General features: G+C 39.1%; 1 protein-coding gene across 3 annotated transcripts in view; it reads left to right on the forward strand.

Moving 5' to 3' along the window:
* Positions 1–15,137, forward strand: part of cdkl5 (cyclin-dependent kinase-like 5) — a 520,592-nt gene that overhangs the window by 467,105 nt on the left and 38,350 nt on the right. For all 3 annotated transcript variants that reach the window (XM_028799820.2, XM_028799821.2, XM_051927101.1), the window contains one exon: positions 2,348–3,407. In XM_028799820.2, coding sequence (XP_028655653.2) covers positions 2,348–3,407 — 1,060 coding nt within the window. The remainder of the gene's footprint in view (positions 1–2,347; positions 3,408–15,137) is intronic.

A 15,137-nucleotide genomic window follows, 5' to 3' on the forward strand; every position in this document is an offset into this window, starting at 1 on the left:
GGTCCCCTTTTTATAATTTAAATGGTCAATTTTCAGTATTTTAGTTTTTTTTTTTTGTAAAAGTTTAGAATAAAAATGTATAACACAAACTGTTTTTGTCACAAATTCTCATTGTAGACAACATTTTTTTTTTACTTTATGTTGTCTCTGCGTTCATACATTGAAATATGCGTTACTTTTAGGAGAGTCAAACAGAAAAATGTTGCTAAGTAAGTTAGTTTATTAATTTAGATAATGAATGGAAACTGTAAAATAAGCAAAGACCAAGATAAGGATTTGGGATTGCCTCCATGATAACCCCTGACACCTTAAACAGAACTGACAACATATGGAAAAATGGCAGTTTATAAGACCGGATGACAGGAAGGGAGGGTCCAGAAGGAACTGGAACCAGGAGAGATGTCAATGGTGGAAAGCTGAGTTGGCTGCTCTACAAAGGGAGAAAGAGAAAAAGCATTAGAGGACAGCACCAACCCTTGGTTTGGCGGGTAATCACAATTATTTGAGACCTTAAGCTGTCTCCTATGTGCACGTGTGTGACAAAAAATGCAATGTAGCATATTGCAGTGTTGCCTTACAGCACCAGAATGATGGCTTTGAATCCCAGCTCAGTTTGCTTGTTCTCCTTATGCTTTTGTGAATTCTTCCTCCCACATTTCAAAGATTTTTGTGTTAGGTTAAATATCACTCTAAATTCACCCAGTGTGAGTGAGTGTAGGTGTATGATGGACTGGCATTCTATTCCTCATTGGTTACTGCCTTGCATGTGCTGTGGCCTAAATTGGCTCCAGCTCCCCACCTCCCTGAATTGGAATAAGTACATACAGAAAAGAGATGAATTTACAGATTTTTCAGAAGGTCATTTAAATGAAATGCTTTAATGAATTGTTCACTAAATCCTGACTATGAATCAAGTGGACACTCGTATCACGTATTCAAAAGCTAACTTACAGTGTATAAAATGTAGTGTGAGCACATTCATTGGCTTCTTCAGCATAGCTTGTAATGAAGAGTCTGGATAACTGCATTGCCTCAATATTTCACTCCTGGATGGTGTAAAGTTGCTTCTTCTGGAATTAACCTGAAAATCCAAAACTCATAAACACCTATACAGGCAGGAGGAAGCAGGTATGGAAGAAAAATATAATGACTGGTTATTTGTGATCTTTATAAAGGTTTTAAAATGTGTCCCTTCGACTTGTGCTGCTGCATAGTCGATAAAACCATCAGGAGTCTGCACAAGAAAATAATTGAAAAAGCTGGTAAGCTCATACTAGAGATGGCGGTAATGAATATAAATCCTGTCACAAAAAGGTAGCGCAAGGTGAGTCCTGGATTGACAATGCAGGCGTTGCTCGTTAGCTTTTAATACTTTAATGTCGAATCTGGCAGCAGTCATTGTAAAGAAGCATGTTAAACGATAGGAGATTTTGGAGCTCAAGTGCTTCTATAGCAAGCACTGCGTCTGTTGCTTAACATCCTGAACAGATGACAGGATTTTTATGCAAGTGCCCTGTGACATTATAAGTCCTTTGTTTTTTCTTCTAGTGTTTGAAAGCCTGTTAGAAAACAAGCATTTAATATGCAAAAAATAAATCTGCATAAATCATCTCTCTAGGCTGTATAGGGTACATTCAAATGGCTTCTTTTTGTAATACTAGGGGGCTTCCCCCCTAGTCCGCTTCGCTCACCAACCCCCCCGGCCTTCGCCAGCCACTTCGCATCTCTGCTGGTCACGTATGTGTATTTCGCTTTCACCAAACAACAAATCTTTTAATTCTCGCGGATACGCCTCTTCATTGGGAAGAAACACTACTTTTCCCTGATGGCAACACGAATTAGACAATATACAAGTCTCCAACTTAAAGTTTAAATCCAAACAATATATTCAATCTCTTTTCGCTGTTCCGTTATTTCACTTTGTTTGTGCTAATGCGCTCTTTACTATAATTTTTTTGAGACTTTCCAATTTTAGTACTTTCATTATTTCTAACCTGCTCTGCATGTGTATCGCGCCAACGTTTTTGAGTTCTTTACGACGTTCTACTTTGTCATCTACTCTTTGTCTTTTATTTCCAGCCCCGGGCGTGGTTAAATCTCTTGGCACAAAGTCTCGTCTCGCAGGACTTGAAAGTGTCTCTCTAAAAAAGTCACGTCTCATCCCAGGATTTTTTTATTATAATAGAGAGACAATTTTTAAGAAATTATATTAGGAAAAAGCATGTTAGCACTTTCAGTCAATGTGTCTGAATGTAATTTTGCTACCTGTGCTTACTCTTTGTGCTGACACCATTGTAGATTTGTCTGGTTCATACAGTTCTGTGCTTTTGCTTTTTCTTCCTCCTAGGAGCCATGGTAGTAAAAGTGGAGGGCTGCAGTCTCACCACAGATCGAACAGCAAGGATGCTCAGACTCTAGCATCCAGCCTGCCCCGAGAAGAACACCACCAAGCCGCTGACGCCTTTCTCAATGGTAACCTGCCACCTGCAGCTGCGCTCAGTCCCACCATGCACCCGAAGAACTATCAGCAGCAGACTCTCAGCCGCTCAGTGTCAAGCAACAAGGACCTGGCCAACAATAATTTGCCTCATCTTCTTAGTCCAAAGGACACCAAGGGAAAGACCGAATTTGACTTCAACGTGGGATCCAAAGCTTCTGAAGGCCCTGGAGCAAAATACCTAAAGTCCAATATTCGTTCACTACAGAACAGACATTCATTTATAGAAGGGAAAACGGGAACTCTGCAATCGGGAGAGAAACACAACCGTCATAGCTATATGGATTCCATGCACAGCTCCATGCCTCCTCCTTCCAAAAACTCCCCTGCATACCTGACACTCTCCAAGAGCCACGGAGTCCTCACAGACTCAAAGTCTGTTGGAAATCTTAGCGATGCACGCATACACCTCGAAGACCCTAATTCCCGCTACTTCCCTTCCAGCTGCATGGACCTTAATGCTCCTACGAGCCCATCAGCTCCAAGGCATAGCGACAGTCGACCTGTGATAAGTCCCTCTGGGCGCACTAACCGAATAGAGAGTGGCACCCTGGACTCTCGAAGGCCATCAACCCGACACGCCAAGGCTGTGGATGAATTGAAGTCACCTGACCATGCGGACGGTGGTGGAGGACATGCTCATTCACTTTCTGCTCCCCATGAGTCTTTTCCATATGGTCTGGGTTACACTAGTCCTTTCTCATCCCAGCAGAGACCTCATAGACACTCAATGTATGTCAGGAGAGAGCGACCGAGAATGCAGGGCAACGAAGGAGGCCTAGTTGTTGGCCAGGGCATGCAGTCCCGTGCCAGTAGTCTCCAGCTTCTTTCTCCACAAGTACAGCATCGAACTCTTACAAGACATTCTGCAGGATCCTCAAGGGAAGACTGCAGTGATGAAATAGCCAGGGTCAGTTTGGTGAAACTTTAGTTCTGCATATGGTATTTATTCTAACAATAACACATAGCAGAGTATATTTAAGTGTTACAAATTGAACAAGCGGTTAGAGGGGTTAAGTTGACACTAGTGAGATGTAAGTAAGCAATGACAAGTTTAGTTGGTACGATCTCTTAAGGTATTTAATAACAGAGTCCTGACATATGTGAGAATTATTTTAAAAAGTTTGAATTTCCATTTTGCACTGTAGCTTTAAACTACAAAGAGTAAATTATGTTATGAATTGGTTTCATCTTCACAGGATGCTTTACAGTGTCCCGTACAGGACGCCCGCTTGCATTGATTGCACACTTTCACTTACAGCTATGGAATGAAATGATTTAAAGTTCCTTAATGGAGGAGCTATTTCAGTGATATCCCCAACTTAAACTCACATTTTCAATGTGAAACAGTTAGGGAGATATTCGGAAAGTAATTTAACAGAAGTCTTGATTTCATATGTCTTTGAGTCTTTTTTTGCAGCAACAACAACATTTTTGGATTAAAAACCCATCAATTTTATGTACCCATAGGTGGTATAAAATATCTCAGTCCTTTTTCAGGTTCACTTCTATGCTGTCAGTTCTGGGTCTGGGCTACTTTGAGGACTTTCGTTTTTTTGTGCCTAATCATTATATTGTTATTTTTTCTTTGTTTAAACAGGTGAATGTTTTCTGTAATTCCAGATCTTTGACTGTCATTTGCATTCATTTATTAGATTTGTTGGTGCAAAGGGACACAGAAATGTAAGCATGGATGGACTATCCACTTATTAAATCATAATTGAGGGATTACAGTATTCTGCTCAACAAGATATAGCACAGGTCAAATTAAACTAGGAGTAAAGTAATGCAATATTACTTCACATATCTGATATACAGTGCATCCGGAAAGTATTCACAGCGCATCACTTTTTCCACATTTTGTTATGTTACAGCCTTATTCCAAAATGGATTAAATTCATTTTTTCCTCAGAATTCTACACACAACACCCCATAATGACAATGTGAAAAAAATTTACTTGAGGTTTTTGCAAATTTATTAAAAATAAAAAACCTGAGAAATCACATGTACATAAGTATTCACAGCCTTTGCTCAATACTTTGTCAATGCACCTTTGGCAGCAATTCCAGCCTCAAGTCTTTTTGAATATGATCCCACAAGCTTGGCACATCTATCCTTGGCCAGTTTCGCCCATTCCTCTTTGCAGCACTTGTCAAGCTCCATCGGGTTGGATGGGAAGCGTCGGTGCACAGCCATTTTATGATCTCTCCAGAGATGTTCAATCGGATTCAAGTCTGGGCTCTGGCTGGGCCACTCAAGGACATTCACAGAGTTGTCCTGAAGCCACTCCTTTGATATCTTGGCTGTGTGCTTAGGGTCGTTGTCCTGCTGAAAGATGAACTGTCGCCCCAGTCTGAGGTCAAGAGCGCTCTGGAGCAGGTTTTCATCCAGGATGTCTCTGTACATTGCTGCAGTCATCTTTCCCTTTATCCTGACTAGTCTCCCAGTTCCTGCCACTGAAAAACATCCTCACAGCATGATGCTGCCACCACCATGCTTCACTGTAGGGATGGTATTGGCCTGGTGATGAGTGGTGCCAGGTTTCTTCCAAACGTGACGCCTGGCATTCACACCAAAGAGTTCAATCTTTGTCTCATCAGACCAGAGAATTTTCTTTCTCATGGTCTGAGAGTCCTTCAGGTGCCTTTTGGCAAACTCCAGGCGGGCTGCCATGTGCCTTTTACTAAGGAGTGGCTTCCGTCTGGCCACTCTACCATACAGGCCTGATTGGTGGATTGCTGCAGAGATGGTTGTCCTTCTGGAAGGTTCTCCTCTCTCCACAGAGGACCTCTGGAGCTCTGACAGAGTGACCATCGGGTTCTTGGTCACCTCCCTAACTAAGGCCCTTCTCCCCCGATCGCTCAGTTTAGATGGCTGGCCAGCTCTAGGAAGAGTCCTGGTGGTTTCAAACTTCTTCCACTTACGGATGATGGAGGCCACTGTGCTCATTGGGACCTTCAAAACAGCAGAAATTTTTCTGTAACCTTCCCCAGATTTGTGCCTCGAGACAATCCTGTCTCGGAGGTCTACAGACAATTCCTTTGACTTCATGCTTGGTTTGTGCTCTGACATGAACTGTCAACTGTGGGACCTTATATAGACAGGTGTGTGCCTTTCCAAATCATGTCCAATCAACTGAATTTACCACAGGTGGACTCCAATGAAGCTGCAGAAACATCTCAAGGATGATCAGGGGAAACAGGATGCACCTGAGCTCAATTTGGAGCTTCACGGCAAAGGCTGTGAATACTTATGTACATGTGCTTTCTCCGTTTTTTTATTTTTAATAAATTTGCAAAAACCTCAAGTAAACTTTTTTCACGTTGTCATTATGGGGTGTTGTGTGTAGAATTCTGAGGAAAAAAATGAATTTAATCCATTTTGGAATAAGGCTGTAACATAACAAAATGTGGAAAAGTGATGCGCTGTGAATACTTTCCGGATGCACTGTATATGAATATTAGCAATTACAATTTAGGTTAGGAGTGCCTAAACATGTTTATGTTTTAATACAAATCACATCATTTAGTCTTGTATAGTACATACATAAAAATACAAATTAGGTCAAATACACAGCAAAACAGAGCTGACAATCGTTAAGGGGAATAAGAACTGCAGTGTGAGGTTTTCAGTTCTATTCCTTGATTCCAACAAGGTTTTCTTCACAGCCTGCCAAGGTGTAACCCCACGCATCTTATGCTCAACTATACAAGTCCGTCTTCGCCACACTAAAGCATCCCCTACGCTATATCGTTGGCATGATGATAGCTGGGTGAGGTGCATTGTTTGGTTTATACCATGCATATCTCATCATACTTAAAACATTAAACTCATTAAAGGAATGCTCCACCCAAAAATTATATTATTTTTATTTTACTTACCCAATGTAGTTTGTAGTGATGACTGAGAAAAAATTTTAATCTCATGTTTTTATGGAGAATGGAGAGAAAAAAGTTTATAATATAATAGAGGTTAATAGTGACCAATGCTGCACAGCAGCAAAAGATGTGAAAAATGCCTCATGGGATTGACTTCTTGTACTAAAGACTGCACTCTTGACCAATAAGTGAGTTAATTCTAAACTTCAATCCAACATCCTTAAAAATAAAGGTGGTTCTCCAGAGCGATGCTATTGCGGACCATTTTTGGTTCCCTATAGAGCCATCCGTATGAAGGTCCCAAAGAGATCCTTTGTTCATTTTGCTCTGTAAATAACCACAAATAGATGGTAACAGGTTTGTGAAATACCATTTGAGCTCATTGTTTTAAAAGGACTCTCCTGCAGACAACAACACAGGCTAAGATCGGGTTTTCTTAATCTGTTGTATACTGCTAGGTAGCCTACTATACAACTATACATTAAAGATTTCTGTCTTGGCCACATATTATGATCCTTTGCAAAGCCCAAAGAACCAACTTAAAGTGCAGATCACACCTTGTGAAATAAAATGGTTCTGTTTCAACCAGTGGTTCTACAAGGAGCCACACAACACCGCAAAGGACCATTAAAGAACTGTTATTTTTAAGAGTATGTGAGGTTTTAGTTTCCTGTTAATGAGCACTGATTATCCAGAAGTAACAATTTAACAATATTTTCACAAAAAAGAAAGTGTTTTGCACATTTTGCGCATATGACTGGATAACTGACACCTATGGATTATGAGACATGAGTAACGTGAGATTTTTTTCTTTTCTCATTTCCTTGGTCGTTTGGTCGCAGTGTTTGCCATTTTACAGCATTAATCACTATTAGCTTCTATTATATCAGCATTTTTGCTCTCCATTTGGCATGAAAACATGACATTAAACATTTTTCATGGCCATCACTGCAAATTAAATGAGGTAACTAACATTTAAAATAAATATCATTTTTGCGTGGCGTATGCCTTTAATCTGAGACCTCTGTAGTTTCTTTAAATATTTCTCACAACAACCTCCCTAAGTTGTATGGGTAACCCGCAGATATTGGCTTGAGGGTGAAGTCTTATCAAGGCAGGGGTCTGTAGGGGCCAAGCTGTTTCAGTGATGAGCCTGACGGCCTAATGGTTGTTCAAAGATATTAAAAGTTTCTTCCTGCTGCTTTCTACCAATTTGTATCATTCAGTTAATTTGCTCTGAAGCACCGGCACCTTGTTTGACATGTTATATCCTTTTCTTCTGAATTCAAAAAGAAAAAAAAGTAAATCTTCATCCATTAGTACTTATCTTGTTAACCTGAAATGGATAAACAAATCAGAAAACGGAGGGATGAATAGGTGAATACAATTGTTTGACAAATATGGATTTTATGTACCTTTTCAATGTAATTTGCGACACTACTTCATTACTCTTTGGCAAATGATGTAAGTAGTGGGGCAATTAAGGTTTTTAATTACTTTGTGAATACTTCAGCATTTTATTTTTCACTTTTAAAGTGTGAAGCAAACTGTTTCTTTAATTAATCAATTTAGTTATTAAGAACTTGTTCCAGTTGATAATGAAATTTTTGTTTTTATCTGTCTTTTTGTTTTCATTTTAAAAAGGAAACCAGTATGAAATGTGGTCTTAGGTCAAGAACGTTTACCTACAAAATGGGAATTTATGTCAACTATGTCTTCTAATCATGTGACTAAATTTCAGATTGCAGATGTCATGGCTACAACAACATAATACATTTAAGCAATGCTATTTAGTTTTTATATTTAATGTAAAAGAAGTCATAAATGTAGTTGTCCCTCTTATTATTATTTCTATTAAATAGTTACGTACTTTTCAGTCTAGCATAGATTTCTCAACTAGTTGTATTGCAGATTCTTAACACTTCACACACACATTTGATTCTACAGTAGGTTTGAATGGCTTCCTGTGTCAAAGTTTCATGGCTTCTCATTTTTCAGTGTCTTTCCTTTTGAATGTTTCTCGTTTTCATTTCAAAGTCCAAAGGTAACTCCATATTTTGCGTCTGTATATAATCCCAGTAAGAATCTTTACAGGTGGTTAGTAACACAATGGTACCTCACCTATTGTTGAGTTAGCCACTGGCACCTCACAAGCCTGAACAGAGAAAATGAGAAGTGATTGTATACAGGTACCCGGCCTCTCTCAGGACATTTTCCAAAGACAGTGGGCCTTTTTTTATACTGAAGATGTATCAGACATACTGTACTATGTAAATAACTTGAGTACATTTCTGCATGTGACATCTATCTATCTATCTAGGATAATTATTAGTTCAGTTTAAGCTCCTTAACCGTGGACATGCTACAAAAAACTGCCCATGAGTAAAACATCCCTGCCATAGATCAATTCTTGCCTTTCCTTCTGAGTGAATTTGGTTTTTGTTGAGTTAAACATATAATTAATAGGAACGGTGAGAATTTTGGGTATTAATATAATTTCACCCTTTGGCATATCCTATAACAATTGTAGCTTCAATCAGAACACACTTGATACACTTTGATCTGTACTGTTGTACCATTCCAAAGTTTTGGAAGATTTAGATCTATAGCAGTATACACGGAATCACGCTTTACTTGAACTTATTAGAATTATAGCATTGACCTTTACAGGCTGCATGCACATTTACATGGCAAGTGCAATGAACTGAACGTTAAAAGCATTGTACAGAAAAGAACAGGGCAAAAGAAATATTACTGTGATCTGTGTACAGTGTCCACCTCTTGTATGCTCTGTCTGTGAGAAACACCTTTAGTGAGCTTTGCATGCACCTAAACCGACAAAGGCATGCCGTCACTCCTAACTTGTGTTGTACCCAAGGCTTGAAGTGGGCCCATATGCTGTACCACCACTTCCTAGTTTGTACTCTGAGAACCATAGCATAACAGCACATCGCAGCCTGACCACCCCAGTTCTCCACAACAGTGCATGTATTTCGCCACCAAGGGCCACCCATTCCCACCTCATTTTCCAAAGTAATTATAGATAAGTGACAACCCAAGGGGAACAGCCCCATGAATTTGTATGTGTTTATACGGAGTTAGTAGAAGCCAACAGAATGGGGAGTACTACGTGTACCAAAGAACACAGCTTTTGTTCTTCCATTCTGCTTCAGGTAGCATCCTTCATTTGCATAAACCAGCAGCCCCATTTCTCTGTTCAATTCCTTCTCAGTGCACAATAAATAAAAAAACACAAGTCAGTTAGTTTTCTTTTTTCTATAATGTCATCAAATTTCAATCAAATCATTCTTTTTAGATTTTGAAGTATTTCTTTTTTCTATTACAGGGGTTGTTTACTACTAATTACTGATATGTCTAACTGCGCTTTCTTACTGGATGCCTACTGCCATAAATGTACAATCCTGACAAATTTCAGCTTTTTTACTGATGGCAAAACAAGAGAGGCAGAGGAAAGCAAAAAATCCAGGAAGCTAAATCCAGAGTTGTCAGCAGTCCAAGAATACAAATTTCTGTCAACTGAGGTCAGATGGCAGTACTGCCCCTCCAGGGCATTCCATATTTATATTATCTAAGTCACTATCGTTCATGAAATCCTAGAGATCAGATGATCCCATGTTACTATACAAGTCTGTCATTTTCTAACCTGCTGGGTGGTGCTGAAGCCCATCCCAGCCAGCATAGGGCACAAGGCAGGAACAAACTGTGAACAGAGCGCCAGTCCATCACAGGGCGAACACACACATGCACACGCAGGCCAATTTAGCATCACCAACCTGCAAGTCATTGGACTATGGGAGGAAACCAGAGCACCCAGAGGAAACCCCCGCAGACTTGGGGAGAACATGCAAACTCCACAGAAGGAGGACCCCAGACTCAAACCCTGGTCTCCTTACTGTGTAAGGAATAGTAACACTACCACTGCGCCACCGTGCCGCCTCACTGCAGAAATGTTGTCATTCGAAGTAATGACACATTGTGTAACATTGCTGGGAAAATTTTAAAAGGGTGCAATGGTGCATAATGTTACCGCAGGTTCCCAAGAAGGAAAAAGAGAAGTGGCTAATAACTAATGATAATATTAACTGTCACAAATTTTATTACACATTTGAGTGGCTGCTATATGTGAAGAAGGAACAGTAAAGCTAGCTGTGCTAAGCAATCTCAAAAGTTAAAGACATTTAAAGAATTAAAGTTTAGATTTTTTAGATGAGCTAATGATACTATTGAAATGGTCAAAAAAAATAAAACACTGTTTTATGGGGTTTGCTAGACATGTCTGTATTGGTAAAACCTTCCAATTATTTGGAGCTTTTAAACAGGCAAGCCACCTCGCCAGTCCTATTATGTCTTGTTTTAGATATGTTGAGGAGGCCTGTATTTCAAGATTGGAGAGAACCATTTGAGATATGCAGGATAGAGAAAAGCAGTGTGAAACACATGGAAGGCAAAAAGTTGTTAGATGCCTTCTACTGTATGTACTGTAATTAAGACTATTTTAAAATGAGACCCAGAGCACACTGGGTGCCTGAATGCAGCGCAGATAAAACTTGTGTAGTGTGTTCAGATGTTTGCTTTTTGGTTAGAACTCTTGCTACTTCCTTTTGAACAAGTGGTAGCCTATTAATGTTTTCTTTGCCAATCTGGTTAGAAGTGAAGTACAGTAATGGAAATAGCTAAAAACAAAACCTGGCAAACAAATTATCAGCATTCTACAATGACAGAAACTTTTGAACCCTTGCAAAGCTTATTAAATGGACGAATAAAGTCTTTGTAACTTGAGTCATGTGGGATTTGAAGTTTAGTTCGGAATCGGTGATAGTACACAAATTCTTTGCTTTAAGTTTTCTCATTATTTTTTTCGCCCTAGCCAGTTAGCGACATTTCATTTTTTTTCCTTGTCTAGTTTAAGTAAATTACTGCTCTCTAACTTTGTGATGCTAGAGAGGATCGGGTCATTGGGGGCCACTGACATGTATAGCTGTGAGTCCATACCATATATAGTACAATGATAATAGTAACGGATTAACTATTGGTCTTTGTAAAGCACTGACAACTTGGCTATTTAACAAAGGTTTTATTATTATCATTTTGGCACACCATACTATATATTATGTATTTCTGAATGACAGGTGTCTAATCTTTTAAAGAATTTTCTCCCTTTTATATATGACAGAGACCAGCTTAAAGCAGGTCCAGAAAAGCTAATGCACAGTTTTACGTGGTGAATAAGAATACAGCGGTGCCCCAAATGGCACTCCAGTCAAGGTGAAGATGCCACTTGTCACTTGTATCAGCATTAAATCTACATCATTTACTGTACTACTACAACTAAAGCAGTTTCATGTACTTATTTGGCTGACACTTTTACAGCATTTATGAACAGGCAGAGTGGTGACTCTGAGGTTACGGATCTACACTGGCAATCGGAAGGTTGCCGGTTCGAATCCCGTAAATGCCAATAGGGACTCTGCTCTGTTGGACCATTGAGTAAGGCCCTTAGCCTGCAATTGCTGAGCGCTTTGAGTAGTGACAAAAGTGCTATATAAATGCAAAGAATTATTATTAAACAGTTGGTTAAATTTCCTTTGGTTTTCCAATTGGAGCACAGGCAGGTCAAGTGACGTGCTCCTGGTCACCCAGTGTCAGTAGAGAGATTTGAACTCACAACCTCAGGGTTTGATGTCCAAGGCCTTAATCACCACTCCACGCGGTTTGCCTGTTTCACCATTATGATTAGCTTTAAAAGCTGACTGATACTTTTCTACAACTGATTATTCAATCACTTAACTGTTCCAAATCACATTTTCTATAAAAATGTCTCAAATGGTCTTAAACTGAGAAGTCAAGATTGCTCTTCTTAAAGAGAGGTTTAACAACAGCAAATTTTAACATGCATCACTCGAAACTTATGCAGATCACATTCAGGAAAGCATGAAATGTATTAATACACTGAAACCTCAAAGTTGAAATTCTGACCCCTTAAGGGTACTTTCTCTAAAGATATATTTCTGGTATTCAGTATAAAACATCTCCAGTTGATTACACAGGCCTGTATATAGGGGTGGGCAGTATGACCAAAATTCTATATCACGGTATTTTTCTAAATTATCCCGGTTTCACGGTATTCGACGGTATTTTTTTCCCCATGCATGAGTGGATGTTAACCACATTTTCCACTGGAATTACTGGCTAAGAATAACCTATTCCACTGTCAAGAGTATTGTACATTGTACAAAAAAAACATTTTAATGTGCACACAAGTATTAATACAGGTTTGCATTGCCCCATAAAGTGATAGTTTTCAAGGGGGTGGCACTAATGGAGAAGGTATCACATTGCATGACAGATGCAGTCAAAATATAGAACCTTTTTATTGAACAAATTTTGCAAAAACTTAAACTATAATTTTGACAACATATTTTCAACCATACAAAGAGGCATTTAGACTTAGTAAAATATCCAGAAGTGCTTGTCAAAAGTTGTATTGCACTGAATATGTCTTAGAAAAGGAATAAATAGTAAATATTTTTTGTAAACCAACTACATTTTCTGTTAATGTTAACAATCTCTGTCCACTGACACGTTAAAGTGACTTTTTAAACAACTTTATCATCATTAAACTGCATAATATTTAAACTAATAAATAATAACAATAAAATAAATAATAGTATTATTACTGATAGTTGCACTGTTATGTTCAGTGTAGACAACTTTATCGCAGGTGTGACGAGGCTCCAAAAAACTGGATGTATGAATGGGTATCGCACAGGTTTAACTTAAATATTGTATAAATGTTGGGTTTGTGATCTGGTGGTCAGAGACACGAACACAGAATTCAATGCATGTTCTTCTGAGCGGGCTTTCTTTATTGCACGCGTGCTGTCTCTATCTGACGTACCAAAACCCCAGTTCCTATCCGTCCTTTTTCTTTCTCCACATAACCAATCACCACACGATAAACGTCTTTGTGAAATTAAAACTAGTTATAAACTTAGCCCACGGAGTGTTCAGAACTTTAAAAATATCTTTGTTATACATGTTTAATTATGCCATCCATTCAGAGTTGCGCCCATCTCTGAACGAGTCGCCAGCACATCAAAGGATGAATATAAGCAAAACATACACTAGCAGGGTCAATATAGCACAACAAAACCCCACATCCTACATGACTTTGAAAGGAAACTGAAGCGCCGAGTAAACCCACCAGAAAAACATGCAAATGCAAGGCAGGCACGCCGCCGTGCCCCCATATGATTAATGCATGCTTTAATGCAGGGGTAGGCAACGTCGGTCCTGGAGTGCCACAGTATGTGCAGGTTTTTGTTCCAACCCAGTTCCTTAACGAGAACTCAATTATTGCTGATGAAGCACATATTGCTTAAGTGACATTTTAATGCTTCATTTTAGTGGTCTCGCTTGTTAAGGTTCTCCAACCTTAATTGCTTATTTCTATCTTAAACTGCTGCATTCAGTGTTTTAATTGCTCCTTATTAGCAATAAGATGTAAAACAGGGGTAGGCAATGTTGGTCCTGGTGAGCCGCAGTGGCTACAGGTTTTCATTCCAACCCAATTGCTTAATTAGAAACCAATCATTGCCAATCTCAGACCTTATTTAATTTTATGGCTTGTTAGTCTGTGCAATGTAAGGCTTTTATATCGTAGATTTTTTTCCTTTCCAAGGATATCATCCAAATGATTTGAAGCCTAAAACAGATCATTTTCAGTCTGTCACATTTTTCTATTAAGTGTTTTATTAAATCAAACCGTGCATGATGAACACACACAGATGTAATTGGAAAAAAGCTAGCTGGAGAACTGCTGGCTGCTTTGTCTTTTACATCTTATTGCTAATAAGGAGCAATTAAAACACTGAATGCAGCAGTTTAAGATTGAAATAAGCAATTAAGGTTGGAGACCCTTAACAAGCGAGACCACTAAAATGAAGCATTAAAATGTCACTTAAGCAATATGTGCTTCATCAGCAATAATTGAGTTCTCGTTAAGGAACTGGGTTGGAACAAAAACCTGCACATACTGTGGCACTCCAGGACCGACGTTGCCTACCCCTGCTTTTGCATTTCACCATGAAAATTATATTAAGTATTTATTTTAGCATTCTAAATGTTCAGAGAGAAGGAAGATCATGAAGTGAATGTATTCTGTGCGGGGTTCGCTGCCGGCGCCTCCTCTTAGTGCAAGAAGAAGTCAGTTTAAGAATCACTTAACACAAAGCATTTAATGTGCTATATAACTTAAGACGGGGTTTGAAAACATGTCGTCACACTATTACACAGTACCCAGGTACATTACACTGTATTGAAAACAAATAAAACAAGTACAACTTGGCTTGCAGTATTATCCAGTAGTATAGAAACAGTATTTACACATCTGACCTTTTAAAACTAAAGTATCTCCAGGCTCTCTGTCCATTTTCACCACGCAGCATTCCTATGCTACCGCCCACTATTTGGTGGTGTAGCAGTGAAAAAGATCCCTAGTGCAACAAATCTGTGTTTAGCGGTGTAGCAGTTAAAAAGGTCCCCACTTGAACAGTTTCCCGCTGCTCCACGTTCCGAACGTCGTTTAGGCAATTTAAACCGGTGTTGCGGTATAAGAAAAATCCATATCATAAAAAAAATAAATAACGGTTTTCGGTATAAACCGGTATACCACCCAGCACTACCTGTATACGATATATTTAGATGTCATTTGTTTGCCCAGCTGAGGCAGCAGCTTGCC

This window comes from Erpetoichthys calabaricus, chromosome 4 (genome assembly GCF_900747795.2).
Source record: "Erpetoichthys calabaricus chromosome 4, fErpCal1.3, whole genome shotgun sequence".
In the NCBI taxonomy this organism is placed as follows: domain Eukaryota; kingdom Metazoa; phylum Chordata; class Cladistia; order Polypteriformes; family Polypteridae; genus Erpetoichthys; species Erpetoichthys calabaricus.